A 19,542-nucleotide genomic window follows, 5' to 3' on the forward strand; every position below is an offset into this window, starting at 1 on the left:
CTAGCGATCTCGTTGGATTTTGTGTATATCATTGGTAGGTTAATTAGTTTGAAGCAATTTTTACACATCTGCGTCCTAGTCCAAAAAGGAACTTTCCTCCTTATATGAGTTTCTGAGATTATTGTTAGCTACCTCAATATTACAAGCCTCCAATTTATTAAAAAAGGATGTTAGATCCCTCTTTTCATTACAAAAAATTCTTCTATTTCTTTCTTTCCATAATTCTCATAGGGGTATGGAAAGGGATATTTCCATAAATTACTATAAACCTCAGAACAACCATGCTTCGGCCAACTTTTAAAAAAAATTAATAGGCTATCAAGGGATGTAGTTTGCCAATTTAATTTCTTACATAACCAATACCAACAATTCTTAGCAAAGGAATAGTCATAAAGCAAGTGTTTAAATGTTTCCTATTCTTTTTTGCAAAGTGGGCATTTAGATGGGTCCTTCAAGACCCATCTCGATGAACCTACATGTTGTTAGAATTTTCTTTTGTAAAGCCTATATGCTGTTAGAATTTTCTTTTGTAGAGCTGCCCAAAGGAAGATACCTACTTTCGAAAGACGCGCCGGATCCCATCATAGATTCAAAGGGGTGTCAATCTTGTCCCATTGTTGAGAATTTATTATCTTTTCATACCCTAGTTTGACTTTATAATTTCCCTCTTTCGAAGCTCCCCGAATTAATTTATCTTTCCTATCTTTATGATTTCCCTGTCTATTGTTTAAAAAAATGATTGAAAATGTATTTTTCTTGTGATGAAAGTGGAGTTTCATCTAGGGATTTCTATTGCCATCCTCCGTATTGATTATCATTAATTTTAATTTTATAAACACTTACATTCTTACTCCACGGAATTGAAAGAGTGTTTTTATTGTTTATAGGTAGATTTACACTCTCTGGAGAAGTAAGCCCATCCGAAAAATCTTCCCAAAATAAAGCATCCTTCCCTAAACCGATATCCCAAGTTTAGTTATTAGCTATTAATGGGCAATAGTTCAACATAAAGTTCTAAATTCTTGAACATTTTGGAAGATTTTTAGTTCTGAACAAAGACAGAGGATTATTATTGTTTAAATATTTGTGATATAAAATTTTGGCCCATTTACTATTATGTTCTTTAAACATTCTCCAAACAAGTTTTGCCCCTAGTGCCTCATTTTGCCTACTTAGATTTTTTATGCCTAGGCCTCTAATTTTTTTAGGTCTATATATTTTTTCCCATTTTATCAAAGCTTTTTTTTTCTCATCTCCAATTCCTTGCCAAAAGATTTTTTTTAGTTTAGAGTCTAATTTCCTTTTTACACCTTTGGGTAAGGTTAGACATGACATATGATATGTGAAGATGGCCAATAATACTGCTTTATCATAGTCATTCTACCAACTTTAGTTAACCATTTCCCTTTCCAACTTCCCACTTTTTTATCCATTTTTTCTAAAAGCATATCCCAAGTTTTACTTTCTCTAATGCCTTTTTCAAGTTGAATCCCAAGGTATTTGCATGGAAAGGTTCATTTTCTGAATTCCATTATTCTACAAATTTCTCTCTCCACTTCCTCTTTGGTATTAATAAACAAAATCTTTGATTTGTTAGCGTTGAATTTTTGACCTGATGCTTCAATATAATTATTTATCATTTGCTTTAAATTTGAGCTTCTTCAAATGTGCTTTCTCCTGGTAAAATTATATCATCTGCAAATTGTTGATGTGTTATTTCAGGGACCTCCTCAGTTATTGTGATTACTCTTACTTTTCTTTTAGTTTGAGCCTTTATTATAGTTTCCAAGAGCTTCTACCATAATAATGAAGAGAAAATGTGAAATAGGATCCTCCTGTCTGATACCTGTAGATATACTAAAAAAGCCTTTGAGGGTGCCCTTTATGAGAAGGGAAATTTTTGGTGTCGAAATGCAGTTATAAATTAAGTTGACCCATTGTCGAGAAAACCCAAAAGCTTCAAGTGTTTTACATAAGAATCTCCAATCCACTTTATCATAGGCGTTTTGGATATCTAGCTATAGTAACATACAAGATTCCTAATTAATTTGTACAAAATGAATTAATTCTTGGACTGATGATACCGTCAAGAATTGACCTATTAGGAACAAAACCTGTTTGTTCCTCTAAAATGAGCTTTGGTAGTACTTTTTTAAGTCTGTTAGCTAGCACTTTTGAAAGGATGTTATGGATTGTATTGTTAAAACTATAACTCTAATCACATACTGGTCTGAATGTGCAGATCGCATTGACCTTAGCATTCTTAAAATACCTTATGGAATGCCTAGAATATATATTGTTCCTTCTAGACATGATCAACATCCCTTCTAGTAATTAGGTGTGTTAACCTTAACGAGTTTTAGTTTAGTTTGTTTACATGTTATTTACCTTGATTGAGCGGCGATCTTGAGGAGACATTCTAGGCCGACCTAGATAGGGTCAGGTCCCTTCTAGGGACATGCCCCTTTGGTATGGTATTTAGGTAGGGTGTTCTTGAAGGTTTAAGGACACACAAAAATATGTCTGCTCCTTACTCAACACTGCCCTAAGACAACTTGCAGAAATTAAAAAACAATTCCAAAATTGTATTCCTTCATTAAAGCAAGACTGAACATTAAAGATGTTACAAGATTCAAGAAGAGTTGGCAGATTAACGGATTTCCGGATGATTCATTGATTAACAGAGGAACAAATGTGTTCCTTATAAAGAATTACAAGGACGTTGTTTCTAAAAGAATCAACGTAGACTGAAGACGAAATTAGAAACAAAACTAGAGACAGGATAGGAAACATTCCTATCTGGACTGAAGAAAAAAGAGACGGGATAGGAAACATTCCTATCTAGACTGAAAGACGGACTACTGACAAGTAGTTGACTATTATAGAAAGTATAAGATATTATCTTAATAGAAGATTATCTACAGCAAGCATAAGAAAGGTACAAGCTAAGTTTGATTCAAGTTCAAAATTTATAGAAACTTTACAAGTATTGCATAAGGCTATGGGTCTAAAATCTCCTGGATCCATAAGTTCAATTTTCTTTGGAATTAAAGCTAAGAATGTATTATTAATTTCAGTTAGAAGGGATCCAAAATTCCTAGTTGCCTCAATAGCCTCCCAAAGGATGTCTCCCAAGATATCCCACATTTTTGAAAGAAAATAGCTTGAAAGCCATCAAGATCTAGAGATTTATTAGGATTCATTTGCAAGAGGGCATCTTTAATTTCTTCTTTGGTAAATTTCATATTTAAGTTTTTATTATCTTCTACAGTTATTGTTTTTGGAATAGAACCTAACATCTTATTCTGAGCTATTAAATTTGATGATTCAAAATTATTAAGGAGATTCGTATAATAATTCACAAAGGTTTTTGCTATCACATTTGGATTTTTAATTACCCTTCTTGAATTATCCTTGATTTTTATTATTTTATTAAAATTTCTCCTATTAATAGTACTATTATGAAAAAACTTCGTATTTCTATCTCCTTCTAACAACCATGTTTCTTTTGATTTTTGTTTCCAGAATATTTCTTCTTTTGCTAGAATATTTTCCTATTTAGTTAGAAATTCTTTTTCTTTGATATATTTTACATTATCCATTCCTACCCTAATGATTTCTTCATTTAAGTTTTCCAATTCTAGTTAGTCATTAGTTTTTATTTTCGTCTTTTGTTCATGATTGTTTCTTTTAGAAACATTGTCTTTGTAAATCTATATAAGGAGCTCCATCTCCTTTGTTTAATACAACTACAACAACATCGATTTACCATAACAGTTCCTGAGGGGTTTCTATTCATTAAAAGTTATAGGCATGGTGGGAGGTAGAGAAGTAAACAAGTCAAAGCCCCCAATCTAATTAGGGAAGGCAACTATAGATGGTAACATTATTGCTAACAACATCATTTCGAAGAGCTCAAAAGGTAGCAAGTATCACACTTAGTGTTAGGACATAGTAGATAACCATCCCCTTAAGGTGGCACTCACATGCAAAAGTAGATAAAGCGACATAGCTACCTATTTGAATGTTTAGAAGTTCAAGCCCTTTTGGAGAGCAATAGTGATACAATACAACAAACACTCCCACAAATTGTTCATCCAATGTAAGGGTAGCAATATTACAATCCCCTTCTTGCCTACTGAGTTTACAAGGATATTTGGCAAACCCTCATGGAGTGCATCCACTACCAAGTGAAGTGGAAAAATGACATGGCAACATAAGGGTGCCCTCCTTAAAAGAGTTTTTTGCATCAATGCAACAAAGGAAGAACATGATTGCATTTAGAGCAATAAAAATAGTGGGGACCAAAAAGAATTTTATTGCCATAGTTGAATGACAATGTATATTGGGCTTGATTAAAATAAGACTTCAAGAGCAGGGCATCTAACAATGCCCTTTGGATGATCAATCTCATGATAGGGGTTCGTTGATAAAGTGTACAATTAGGCATCCTTACCCTCTGAGAGGATCAAAGAGTACTTGACCTTGCAGCACAAAGCTTTCTATATGGCTCAACAAATGGTCTCTTCCTTAAATGTGGTTCGTCCTCAACTACTCCTAGGCAAGTGGGGAAGATTGCTTCGTGGTCAACAACGTTCTACAAGGCCAACTTGGGAGTGCAATCGAGTGGCATGGAACTAGTACCATCGATCAAGAAGAATAAGAAGCAAAGAAAGGGCTTAGAGGGCAACGGTAAAGGAAAGTAATTGTCTTATTTAAGTGAGAGTGCAAAGAGTGTTTCACTAGCAATGGAAGCATGCTCAAAGGGGGGCATTGAGGAGGTCATTCCTATGGAGGATATACACTTGCCAACAATTTCCAAATTGGTAACTTCACTTGTTCTACTATTGCCAATGCTAGTTGAACCACCTCCAACTGCACTTGCATTTCCAACAAAGGGTACAACTTCCAATAGATAGTACACTTCTAGCCAAAGGTACATTTTGAGGAGAGGCGCCAAAGACCTTATGGGGGTACAATAAAAGCCCCTCCAATGGAGTCTCATGGCCTACTTTTGCAGACTACTAGGAGATTGGACAATGCAAAGATGCAAGAGGCAATAATTACCCTAATAGTGGAAGTTCAGTAGGGTGAGCAAACATTTTCACCACTTCTTCAGATGACACACACCTAGGAGACAACACAACAATAGTTGAGCGGCGAGCCTATCCCACCTATAATCCAACCAACACTTGTTAAGGCTACACAATTGTCAAACATACCTACAGGGGAAGAGTCCTCACCCAATGACTTGGACAAAAAAATTCCAAGGCTAGGTCGACAAAAACCCTATGATTTTGTCGGCATGATCCAACATTGCATTCACCAACTGTGGAGTATGACTACTTTCATGAATATAGTGGGCGTGTTACATCAGACTTGACTACTAGCCAAGATCCCCTTGTATCACATGGAGTCAAGCATATTCTTGACTACATGCAAGTTGAATATCAAGGAGTGTTTTTCAAGTGCGTCATTTATCAAGGACGGTCACCATGGGGAGCCATAGGAGATGTTGGATGGTTGGCATCCTCAATGGCCAACAATTGAGGGCTGAAATGAAAAAGCATTAAAAGCACTCCATGGCATAGAGTTATGCTTTCAAGATATGTTCCTCCGCTACCGTTGGCATAAGGTTTCAATGGAGGAAACCACTCAGTCAAAAGACGAGGCCCTTCTTGAGGTCGAGAATGCTCGGGAGTTGATAGATCATATTCAAAAGTTGCAAGAGCAACTAGCTTAGGAGCACAATTGTGTTTTGGTACTAGAGAAGACAGGGGTTGAAAGGGAAGCAAGTTGTTAAAGAAGGATTGTCGATTTGGTAGAGAAAACCACCCAGTTAGTGGACAAGGATGGCCAATTGGTAAAAAAGACCACCCAAATTCACAAACATGATTAACAACTAGTAGAGAGGGATGGCAAGTTATCAATAGAACAAGAGCTTGATATGACCAAGAAGCTTTGATGGAGGTTGCATACATGGTGAAGTGCACTCCGTGGCATAGAGCCATGCTTTTGAGACTTGTTCCTCCACTGTTGTAGGCATGAGGCTTCAATGGAGGAAGCCACTTAGTCACAAGACAAGGCCCTTCTTGAGGTCGAGAATGCTCGAGAGGAGTTCACAGATCAGATTCGAAAGTTGCAGGAGCAACTAGCTTAGGAGCACAGTTGAGTTTTGGTACTAGAGAAGATAGGGGTTGAAAGGGAGAGCCAATTGTCAAAGAAGGATCAGCGATTTGGCAGAGAAAACCACTCAAATTGTAATGACCCTCTCTATAAAGGCCACAGAAACCCTCAAACTGAACTTAGGAATTTTGTCAAACACTTGGCGTGTAACAGTAACAATATTCAGAATATGGTAATTTCAGATTTGATACTTTCAGAATATAATCACAGAATTACAATATATATAAAGCCATTGAACTATATTTCAATTACAATGCAATAAATTATGAAATTATTTTATTACCAATTCTGGACTGATTATTACAACGACTGTATGACAGCAAATTTACCCAAAAATTGACATATATTTCAGAATGCAAGAACCTGGTTTGAAGAACTATGGAAGAACACCACGTTTTGCTGCAGATCGTTGATGAAGACCTCCAACCGCACCCCCCAAACTGTCCTTAATCTGCTGCTGCTGCCCAAACTAGCAGGGCCGTACCTGTACAGCTGCTGAAATAAAATAATATTAGGGTTTTGGGACCCCCAAATGCAAGAAAAATGGGCACCTAGGGTTAGGTAGTAACCCTGTAAAACCATAAAAAATAACTCCAAGGGGTTGAGGAGATATGAGCAATTATGTGGTTCCGAACCCTGCTTTGCCAATTCTGAAAATGCACTTATTCTGTCTTCAAACTCTTGTCAAATGCTTCTCCAATGATAGGGCAAATCTGAAATCCTTATTCCAACCAAAAACAAACCCTAACAACGAATTCTCAATAAGCTCCAATGAGATGGCTGAATACCAACTCCAATTATGCAACAATTCAGGTGATATTTCACACCCTCAAAGTCGCCAATCCAAGGGAGTGATCCGTTCCCAAAGATCGAATAATTTGCAGATCCAAAGTCCACAAATGTCTTCACAATGAAGAAGTAGAAGAGTTCTCCAATCCAAGCATGTCCAAATGAGAGGCCCAACCCTCTATTTATTCACTTTTCTAAGAAGTTGCTAGAACTTCTAGAAACATCCTTTATAATTTCTCATTATAATGCACTTTTTATAATAAAGTAATTTTATAAAATAAAAAGTGCAACTCAAATTAAAATTATAACATGTGGGCCCCAATATCACATAATGATAAAATATAACCTCTTAACACTTCTTCAAGAGCAAGATATGACTATCTGATCCGCACAATTGACTCTCTTTCAACACCATTTGCCTATGAGAGTCTGGAATAGGCAAATCCATGATCAATGCCATGTCGAACTAAAGAGGGGACATTACACAAATGGTGGACAAGGACAGCCAATTGGTAGAAAAGACCACCCAAATTCACAAACATGATTAACAACTAGTAGAGAGGGATGACAAGTTATCAATAGAAACAAGAGCTTGATTTGACCAAAAAGCTTTGATGGAGGTTGCATACATGGTGAAGAGCCTGAGAACAAGAGTTGGCAGCCAACCAATGCCCCTAGAGCCTTCAACGACAACACCCCAGATTCTACTCAGACGTCATTTGTTCACACCCAAGGACATCTTCACACCCCTCTCATTAGTTGTGTTCTTCTTAACTAACCTAGTACATTATTTGTTTGTTGTTGGTCTTAGTCGAAAGGATCATCTCTTTGTTGATAGTACTTATTGCATATTTGTTGGAATGGAATAAACGCTATATCTTTCTAGACACTATATTTGTACTTAATGTTCTATATTTTGTTAGTTACATTCTCATTTACTCTGTATTCCAAATGAGATAACCTTATTGGAATAAATAACACCATAAAGCCCTCTTTTATCAAATAAAACAAAATCAATAATAAGGAGAAGGATATTGATGTTTAAGAAGAGGTAAAGATAAAATTATAAAAATAGACAAAAACTAGATTCTACATATGCATTCATGAAAAAAGTAAAATTGAGATATACCATAATAGTAATTTAAATTTTAGATGCCAAACATCAAGAGCCTTGATCTTGGAAATGAACAAGTTCTACTAAATCACATTGATTAGGTTGTCAAACTATATTAATCGTAATTATTATAAACTTTTAAATGACAAGTTCTACTAAATCACATTGATTAGATTGTCAAACTATATTAATTGTAATTATTATAAACTTTTAAATGACAACTTTTGTATCCCGCATATAAAGATATTGGATGCCATGGTTTATAAAGGGGTGAACCTCCGATTCTTATTTTGCCACGATCTGATTTAAAAAATTCTCTATTTTCCCCATCTTATCGTTTTGTTTGTAGCTTCCATGTCCTTGTAATTTGGCATATTTTTGTACTCTTTTTTCTTGGACATATTTTTGTACTCTTTTTTCCAGTTGAGGTGCTCCATGAAGCCCTCCTTAATCAAATAACACAAATGGATAGGGCAAGAAATAAAAATGAATATACAGAACCATGCATATAGGAAGGATAAAAAATATAAACATATCCATAGAAGTGCTTTTTTCTTTTAGATGCTACGGTCATCTAGGAATCTTGATCATAAAATTGTACTAAGACTATCAATGGAAAGGTTCTTGCTAAATCACCTTGGAATTTGGAATCCTCAAACTATATCAGTCATAATAATTTTAAATTTTTGAATAAAACCTTTTATATCTCCTATATATAGACATTAAATATCACAGTTTCTTACAATGTCTTCTCATCTTTTCTCCAGCTGATGAACAGTTTTCTCTATCCTGTTATTCTGTCTGCAGATCCTGTGCCAATTAAGATGTTTCAAGTTGCAAAACATCTCTACATATCTGTCCAGCTAACAGTTTCACAATATCTTGCCTCCATATAGCCAAGTTCACCATCCATCAATTACAGATCACAAGATGTTACCCAAAAATGTTGCTCTTTTTCAAACTTTTAATGTAGTTTTATCCAGAAATTTCCTCCTCTTAAAAAAAGTAACTCAGAAGCTTGAGTTTCTATATCTAGTACCCCTACAGTCTATATACCTGTTTTCAGCACACATCTTCATAATCTAGTACCTCCATTTAACCGAACTCATCATCATCACAGATGGTTTACGAAGTAGACTCAGATATTTCATGCTCCTTATGCAGGTTTATCCCAAAAACTCTTTCAAAAATTATGGACTACAGAAGCTTGTAGAGCCTAACCTTTCTTCATTAAAAATAAGCTCAAATTTATAAAAGAAACCAAAGGATTTGATAACCATAATGATACTCAGCCATAAACGGTACTAAATAAGAAAGTAGAAAATTAGTAAGTGAGTGGTCTAAACAAGAAATTTCTTTCCAACAAAGAAAAACAACAATGTTTCAGCCATAAAAGGTGAATGCTACAATTCATTGTTCATTATATTAATGACAAAATCTCAGGGTACCTCGTCACCAGGTTGAGTAGCTGGCCTTACTCGTTTCAAAAGATGTTCAGAGTCAGCTGATTGATAATCTACAGACATGCCATTGATTGGAGAGGGTCGCTTGAGCAGAGCAACTACAAGTAACAGTAACAGTTCAAGCAGTGACACAAATTTTCAAATCAAACCAGCATTACAATGATGACAAGCAACATTATACAAGACAATGAGTCAGAAACTACTATTTGTAACAATCAACATAATGTACCTGGGATAGACAATATAAATAACAAACTACTATTTAAGTTACAAAATACATTCAAGGGCATACAAAAACAAAACCAAAAAGCAAACAATATTAACAGACTAACAAATTTTGGTTTACCAGTATTCGTTGATGTGTTTATTCCAGAAGGCCCTGCAGGCACAGCTACATGAGGTCCAGGTGTGGCATTTGCCATCCAGCCAGCAAGGGCAGTTGCAGCAGAGGCAGGTCCTGGTGGAAATGCCTGAAGGAGAAACCAAAAGAGTATATGGCACATTTAGAACTATTTTTGGTGCCTTGTAAATCATTTCAAAAGTCCACTTGTAAAATAAGGAAATACAAACTAAGCTTACCCCATGACCAACCAATTGTGGGAAACCTGCCCCTTTAGGTATCACTCCCATTATAGAATTGTTTGTTGGTGAAGCGCGAGCTCCATTTGGTTGCCCACAGTTGTGATCAACAAAAAGACTCTTTATATCAGGATTCGGTCTTGGATTTTTGCATAATTGATGCTGCCAATTCAAACTGCAAGAAATTCCATGATCCAGTCATTCAGGGCAAAAGGTCATCAACTCTAAGAGACTGACTAAAGTTATGTCTGACAAACTAATCAGATTAGATTGATTTCATCAATCACATCCCACGAAATTCATTTACATACATAATGATATTGTAGAGCTCCGTAGAAGATAAATTTAATGGAGAGGTATTGATGAGTGAGAGTCATTTAGCAACATGCTACATTTAGTTCAACAAACCCAACAATGTAAAATCATCAACCATATGAGGTAGGAAACCTCACTAGTTTTTTAAAGTATTAGACTACTTGTGGCCAAAATTCCTGAAATGAAGCTTTTTATTGGGGAAGAAAGAACGATGTTTCCAAAATGTAACTTGTCAGATATGATTTATCTTTATTAACATTGGAAACATGAAATTCGCACAGTAGATAGATTCAATCTTGAAAAACAGATTATGTAGTAAAAGCAACAGTAATAACGATAGCAATAATAGGAGATTCCATCTAATGATAAAATTATTAAGTGGTGTGACATAATATAGTTTTCATCATAAAATAGAGATGCCAACTTAAGTGCTAGAAGGACCTTGTAACCCAATAAATCCCTCACTGCCAGAGTCGAGGTTTGATAACATGGATTTATGGGATTATTGGCAATGACTTAGTGTTTATGAATCAAAATTAACTCTGAAGCTGCCTTGAAAGAAGTTGTTATCAAAGTGTTCTGCTCTACTAACTTTGATAGCTATCTGAACAAGCATTATGATGGCAAAGGTCAGGTTGAGAAGATCAACAAGAATTTGCTCAGCACAGGAAATTTCCCTATTATTGCACTTGTATGAAAAGTAGGATTGAAGGAGTGGACACTCTTCCAGGTGTTTCACTAACTGCTGTAAGCACAACTTTGAACTGTAGAGCTGTTCTTGAAAATCACAATCTTTCTAAGTCGGACTTTGTTATCAACCAGCAAGGAGAACCTTCTCTGTTCAAATCCGTCAGCCATTTTCAACTGAGAAAATTCAACAGGGACTTATCAAATGATGTAGAGATCAAGACTTCAAGCATGTTGGTGAGCATCTAAGAGGAGCTTATCCTCAATTTCATTAAATAAGCAGCCCCTTGAAAGAAACTTCTATAGATTGGACTCTGAGAATCAGCACCCTCCAGGCTAGATAGTGAAATCTACATGGAATCTAGGTGAATCTTATGTTTGCATGGTGCTAGAAAGTTAGAAGCAACAGCGAAAAATTCTAAAAATATGGTATTTCTCCAATCTTTACAGCATTAGATGTTTAATCGGCTGCCCTCTCCATGTCATCATCAACACTGGAAGCCAAAAGATTCTCATTTCAAATGATACAATAAAACACCTATGTCTTGCATTAGAGGCCATAGCTTTGAGTGGTGGCAGCAAGGAAGGGAATACAGTGTGACACTAATGCACATTCAAGTCTAGTAGTGGACCCATGCATAGTTTCACAGTTCACTAATTGTGATTTGGCATTACTTGAGACCCGTAATATTGTTCTTGGTAAGTCATATTTGCATGAGCAAAATGCTAGGTATTTATTTAGAAAACTATTAACTTGTCCACAAAGCTACACAGTTGTTTCTCATATTTCAGAATCCTTTTGAAGACTAACATCAATTGTTTTGTAAAACAATGCATACAGGCTTAATTCTCATGCACAATTTTTTTCGCAATTAATTGGTCCACAAAGAAGCTTTTTATTGCCACTCAGACAGTCACATTTGCCAACCTGACAAACTGCTCCAGCAATATGAAGATGTATTTAAAGGAAACCTAAATATATCTTGTTATATTGATTCAATGAGTATCAAATAAATGACAGTCTGAACTGTTTATTTTCAACCAGTCCTCGCTATTGCAGATTAGTACCGGTGAAGTACCAATAATTGAAGATTTGTTGACCAAGGAAAAATGCAGCGAAACTCGTTGTCTTGTCATAGTCCAATCATTCTTGCACCAAAGAAGGATGCTTGTAAGAAAACATTAAATGCTTGTAAAAGCTAATAAATACTTGTAAGAGATATTTATTTGTTTTGTAAGTCTTCATATTTTTGTAAGAGCTTTCAAACCTTACGTTGTCAATAAAACTTTGACTTTGCTTGAGACTGGGAAGGAGAAAAGTCACATTCCTCTTGGTAAGCATGGGGTGACAAGGCTTAAGTCTTATTTTAATCGTCATCTTGGGTTTAGAAAAGGGGTTAACTTGTTTTGTAATTCACCATTCCACTTGCAAATTAAAATTGGAAGAGAAGCATTTAAGCGAAAAAATGAGTAGAGGTGTTCTTAAGCTTGGAAATGGATTTGAATATGAAGAATCGTCCATTACCAAGGAACTTATTGTTTTGAGTTTGGCTCTATCTTGTGGGAAAACTGTGAAGGCATGTGGGCTTCTTGCAGCTTCTACAAAATCATTAAATGCTTGTAAAAGTAAATAAATTTTTGTAAGAGATTATTTTTCATTTTCTAAGTCTTAAATGTTTTTGTAAGAGCTTTCAAATCTTGTGTTGCCATTGTTGACTTCATTTTCGCTTGAGATCGGCAAGGGAAAAGTGTTTGTTTCCTCTTGGTAAGGATACATTGACAAGGCTTAGCCTTATGTAACGCCAGGCATAGCTTGTTTTATAATTAATTATTCCACTCGAGAATTTGGAATGGGAAAGCATTGTTGAAGGGAAGAAAAGCGCGGAGAGAACCTGATGTTCTTGAGCTTGGAAGTAGATTATATATGAAGAATCATCAATTGGAAAGGAACTTATTGTTTTTGAGGTAGGCCTATATGTTTGTATGCAATTTCCTATATAATATTCATAGTTTATTAATTAAATTATTGTCTTTTTAAAACCTATGGTTCATATGGTATAAGTGCAGTCGAAAGCTTCATCTATCTTTTACTTTCCTTTTCTTGAAAGGGTTTTCTATAATATGAAAATGGAGTTAGAGAACTTGATTTTTTAGCTTACATAAGAGAAAATCCTATATACGAGTGATTGAAGAGTCTTGCTTGTATGATGGTGTGCTTTAAGTGCATAATAGTGCATATTATTTACAAGTGTTAAAGAGTCTACTTATGTGAATTATGTGTCTATTAACTTGCTGAAAGTAGTCAATGGGGATTGACTCCTTTTACAAGTTTAGGAGAAGTACGAGTTATAGAAGGCAAGTAGTCAATGGTTCTATGATCAAGACTTTGCTAGCTCATTGGAAGAAAAAGTTTGTTGAGCTCTGTGAATTGGAATGCTATCAATCCTTAAGTGGATGTGTTATTTTGAATGTGATCATTGGGATGATGTATTACTTCTTCCTTCAAATCATTGAAAGGATGCTTATTGTGATATTGCCATCAAAGTTCAACTATGTAGGATTTTAGTTTGCCTCATTGACCCATGTTTCATGAGTAGTGATTAACAAGAACCCATCTCTAGTGAAAATGAATGGAACACTTAGCACTCATTACATCTAGGTGATGTTCACAGAGACGAAGCATTGGGACTTCATGGGAGGTCACCCATCCCAATAATACTCCATCTCGAGCGTGCTTAACTTCGGAGTTTCCTCCATGTGTAAACCCACTCTAGTTACAACCCCATTTGCAAAACCTTCAGCAAGTGTTGTACCTTATGTGAATATATTGCCCAAAAATAAAGATAAACAACAATAAACAAAAAGAAAAACAATTTGACACATAAAGACAAAACAATTTATCCTTCGAAAAAACCCCCAACTTGAGGGGAAAAACACAACCACACCAAAAAAAAATCTCTTTTATTAAATAACTGAGGTCCAAGTACAATGATTTCAACTGAACACACACTCATCACACAAAGCAATCATATATTATCTTGAATTGAGAGACTCTTCATATCATGACCAAGAGTCTCTTCATTTTCCAAATGCGAGTCTCTTCATATTCCAAACGCATGTCTCTCCACATATTGCATGTCTCTTAATATAATCAAATATCAAATATTTGGGGTGGGATACCTAACACACCTTGGATGCCACATCGTGCTTAATTGGTTGTAGGAAAATACAAAAGAATATGACAATAATATCATCATAAATCTCTTCTCTAGTTGTGATGTAATACAAAGACATATTGAATAAATCATATGGCGATTAAAGATCTTTATCGCAGTTATAATCTTCAACACTCCCTCCTAGCAAGAAAGTGATCCTTAAGTATGGTAGGCACAGATGGCTGCAACCAAAAATGTCAATAACAGGTTTTCTCAAAAAAATGTTATCTCAACATAACACTATTCACCATACTTATTTGTAGAGGGTGAAGCATAAAAGCATACGAGTAAAGTCATGGAGTCACACACAACTTCAAACATGCCTACTCGTAGAGAGTGGAACAAGGGATTTCACCTTAGACCTTTCTCCCAAAGTAAAATACATCTCCTCCATGCCTACTCATAGAGGGTGGATCCAACATACATACTTGCAAGAGGTGGAACAAGGGCTTTCACCTAAGTCTTCTCACAAAGAAGAATGCATCTTCACCATCCCTACTCGTAGAGGGTGGATCCACCATAACTACTCGCAGAGGGTGGAAGTTGAGGAACAAGAGATTTCACCTTGAACTTCTCTCACAAAGAACTCATTAGCAAGGGATTTCACCTCGAACTTCTCCTTCACAGAGAAGAACTCATTAACAACATGTATAAGAACGGATGAGACTCTATCTCAGTAGGAGCAACATTCTCGCTGCTTTGATTATCACAATAAGAGAGCTGAGTCCAAATTGACCAGACAGGGAGCTTTAGCAGTCATGCTATCACACAAGCTTGCAAAGAATTAGGAATTCTCCCTCTATCACGCAAACTCCCTCTAAAACTTAATAGTCTTCCTTTAAATATCATTTCTTCTTATTCATAATAATGACCTGTATATCATCTACCTCTTTAATGAAGATATGTATCATCAATTCAATCCCATGACTTCAAGCAGTGTCCCATGTTCATTTATATAGTTTGTGTGACTTGTTATGATCTCTCATTGTCTCATTGCTTCTTGCTTTGTTCTGCATCCAAGCAAGATTAATAATAATTCATAAATTCAACCACTCATGAAGAGATATATAGAGATCAATGCTAAAAGCATACACAATTCCCATTGATCTAACAAAAACTCATGATCAATATTCAAAGACATAATCATTGAATACTTATCTCTTTATAGTCTAATCAACACGCACACAAATATGGATCAATACACTGATCTCTTTAAAGTTTAACCATATAAATGTAATACAAAAAATTTGCCCCTTTCAATGCCATCAAAGTTTAACTCGATGATCAAAGTTGAACAACATTTAACAAGGTATATGATACACAATGTATGGAATTCATAAATAAAAAATAATGTGCCAAAAAATGCATGACACTACAACTGCTAAAAACAATAAATAAATCTACGATCATATATATTATGTGATATGTTTCTTGAGGATAAATAGACAATATAAAATATATGTTTGTTGTTTTCTTTAGGACCCATGACTCAACTAGCTTCTCTGAAAAAATAACTACAAAAGCTAATAATTAAAAAACACCTCAAAAGACACCCATGTAAAATGATACGCAGAACCCCACAGTGAAGTAGAATACGAAATGAACCAGCACCATTACAAATGTATTTTCTAGCATCCAATAAGAACAAATAAGATAATATCAAATCACCCCAATAATATTAGACTACATCGTATTATTTCTATCAACTTGACAACTTGGCTATATCCAGGTTCAAATGCACATAACACTATGAAGTTACCAAAAGAAAAAAAACATGCTTCTAATAAGCTTGTCCTTCTTGAATAAAGATGACACAACTTTGAACATTGTCGTTACAAGAATTTTCACCAAAAAAGAAGAGAAGCAACATAAAACAAATAATAATTGTTGGCGAAGCCCAGAAGAAGACAACGGACTTGAATCGCAAGATAGACAAGGTAACACTAATCTGAAGTGACATGATGACAACAAATATACCAAGAGGCATGATATCAAATATTTGAACTAGTAAACAATGAAATACACTCCACGACCAAATATGCCAAGTAGTGATTCATCATCCATGATAGAAAGAGAATGGCTGGATGACAACAATAGAATGGACCGAAAATAATAAGTATGAACATAAAAGATAACTCGCTAACGCTGAAGAAACATACAAACATAAATGACCAGAAATGATGAAGCCTCTAGAACTTAGAGAAGAACGAATGAATCTGAATAGGATTAACTATAAAGATGTAGCACAAAGAGAACAAAAGCTAGTCTTGCAAATAAAGATTTGGCTCAACTACGAATATTCAACATACATAGTTTGCATACAAAATACTCAATGCAATCTGCAACAAATACACATACTCAAGAACAAGAGAAACTTCCAAATTTGTTGTTATCTAACCTTCTCTGATACCATGTTAACGTATTGCCCATAAATAAAGATAAACAACAATAAACAAAAAGAAAAACATTTTAACACATGAAGGCACAACAATTTATCCTGGGAAAACCCTCCAACTTGAGCGGAAAAACCCAACCACGCCTAAAATATCACTTTTATTAAACAATTGAGGTCCAAGTACAATGCCTTCAACTAAACACACTCGTCACACAATTCAATCATATATATGTTGAATTGAGAGACTCTTCATATCATAACCGAGAGTCTTCATTTTCCAAAAGCAAGTCTCTTCACAGTTCCAAATGCGTGTCTCTTCACATGTGGCATGTCTCTTCATATAATATAATATCAGATATTCAAGGTGAAACACCTAACACACCTTGGATGTCAGGTCATGCTCACTTAATTATAAGAAAGATACAAATGAATATGACGAAAATATCATCATAAATCTCTTCTCTAGCTGTTGATGCGATACAGAGACATACAAGATAAATCATATGGCAATAAAAGATCTCTATCACAACTATAATATTTGACACCTTATGCACCATTCATTAGAAAACCCCTTAATAAACTACACAATTGAGTCTTGATAGCAATATCACAATTTGACTTGCTTTCCTACTTATCAATCGATGAGCTTAAGGGGCATTCTAATGAATGGCTCACAAGGCATGACACTTATTGAAGGTGTTGCAAATGGGGTTGCAAGCAGAGTGTGTTTAAACATGGAGGAAACTTTGTATTTAAGCATGCTTGAGATGGAGTAGTACTAGGATGGATGGTCTCCCGAGAAGTCTCAGTGTTTCAACTTTGTGAGCATCACTTAGATGCAATGGATGCTAAGTGTTCCATTCATTCCTGTGGGAGATGGCTCTGTGTGCACCACTACTCATGAAATTCCGGTCGATGAGTTTGACCATAAAACTACACGGTTGAATCTTGATAGCAATGTCACAATTTGACTTGCTATGGAAAATATCTCCAACTTATCAATCGATGAGTTTAAGGGACTTTCTAATAAATGGTTCATAAGGAACAACATTTATTGAAGGTTTTGCAAATAGGGTTGCAAGTAGAGTGGATTTATACATGACAGAAACTCATAGTTAAGTGTGCTCGAGATGGGGTAGTACTAGGGTGGGTGACCTAACCTACCGGGAAGTCTTGGTGCTTCACCTCTATGAGGATCACCTACATGCAATGAGTGCTAAGTGTTCCATTCATTCTCATGAAAGATGGATTCATGAACCACTTCTCATGAAACATGGGTCATGGAGTCAATTTTGAATCTTGATAGCAATATCACAATTTGACTTGATCTAGAAAACATCTCCTACTTATCAAAGGATACTTATAATCCTTGTTTTTCTCTTTTTGAAAGCAAACCCCTTATTTTTCCCTAATCAACTCACAAATTCTTGAAAAAAAAATTATGGTTTGCCAATTTAATTCCACAAGCATTTTTCAATGCTATGACCTCAACCATGATAATGGTATGGAGCTAAATACTTTATGGAGACTCATTTTCCATTTTCTTACATCACAACTGTTAAAATCATTTAATTTTGGATCTATTCAATAGTTTCGTATTCATTAAATATTTTTGTAAGGCATTCATTACAAAAGGATGTATTTTTATGTTGAAATCAGTGGTCTCTTATCTTCATGTGATTTGTATTATCAACAAAGAGTCCAATATGGTTTTGTAACCAATCATACTAAACCATATATAATGCTGACTTTTCCAACTTTGGTGTATGCAATTATTATAGAAGCTGTTCTCTTAGCATTAACCATGTTTGTGTATCTTAAAAACATGGTCCACACATATAAAAGGTGGTCCATAACCTTGCGCACAATTTTACCGAGTGAAAACATTATAGCTTATCTAAAACTATCTTTAACCAAACTAAGAATTAAAGAAATGCAAAAACAAGATCATGAGAAGCAGGCCCAAAAAGGCGAATTTATTTATTTCTATCTGTTTTCTTATTCACAAAAAGAAATTTCAGCACATCCTAATATGGATAGCTTCCATAACTTTGAGTGAAATGAATATCCAAGTAACCAAACTAGCTAGCAAACCTGTAACCAGATTCTGAAAAGTCAATAAGCATAGTTCTTATCTATCGTAAAAACATCATCTGAGTAATTTATTTTACTCCCAGATAACAGAAAGTGGCTAAGCCATTTTGATGATAACTATAACATATCTGCTAATAACAAAATACCATAAGTCTAAATAAAGTCAATAACAGGAGCATTAACTTTAGGGTTCAAACACTAAGAAACAATTTAACTTGAAATGAGAAATTAACCTGCATTGGACTACCTCCAGCATCATCAGCATCAGAATTACAGGCAGCAACATTGGGTATGGGTTTTGCAACTGTGAAGTTTCATCCCTTTCACCCTCACTCCCATATGCACATAGTTCAATAGGACAGGCTTATTGCAGCTTTGATTACCAACCCCATTAAACCAAGGATTTGCGCAACTCAAGTACCATCATCATGTGATTCTCATGCAAACTCTGTAATTTCACACATTTCAGAATGTATTTTTTTTTATTTTCTTTGCCTCTCTCCAGGCATCCATCATTTCTACTGGAAAGAGATTTAAGACATAAAACACAAAGGCATTATGATGGATGAAAGCTAATCTTGAAGGAGGCAGCCACATACCCTAGAGCTCTCTCTCAGTATTGAAGTAAACTTGGCATTAATGCATTGACATTAAAATGTAAGTCTTGACTCGAAGCACCATTTGTACTTTTTTGGCATTTTCATT

The 19,542-nt window shown here is 35.2% G+C and overlaps 1 protein-coding gene across 2 annotated transcripts in view; it reads right to left on the reverse strand.

Annotated features, from left to right (window-relative positions):
- Positions 1–19,542, reverse strand: part of LOC149529327 (protein TPR3-like) — a 68,461-nt gene that overhangs the window by 40,794 nt on the left and 8,125 nt on the right. Inside the window, exons 5-7 of one of the 2 annotated variants that reach the window (XM_089808892.1) lie at positions 10,132–10,306; positions 9,899–10,022; positions 9,568–9,650 (exon numbers count right to left, since the gene is read on the reverse strand). In XM_089808892.1, the coding sequence (XP_089665018.1) occupies positions 9,568–9,650; positions 9,899–10,022; positions 10,132–10,306 (382 nt within the window). Of the gene's footprint in view, positions 1–9,537; positions 9,651–9,898; positions 10,023–10,131; positions 10,307–19,542 lie in introns of both variants that reach the window. The other variant, XM_089808891.1, reaches the window with a different exon arrangement.

This window comes from Cupressus sempervirens, chromosome 11 (genome assembly GCF_028749045.1).
Source record: "Cupressus sempervirens isolate cs-2001-9-10 chromosome 11, ASM2874904v1, whole genome shotgun sequence".
Lineage (NCBI taxonomy): Eukaryota > Viridiplantae > Streptophyta > Pinopsida > Cupressales > Cupressaceae > Cupressus > Cupressus sempervirens.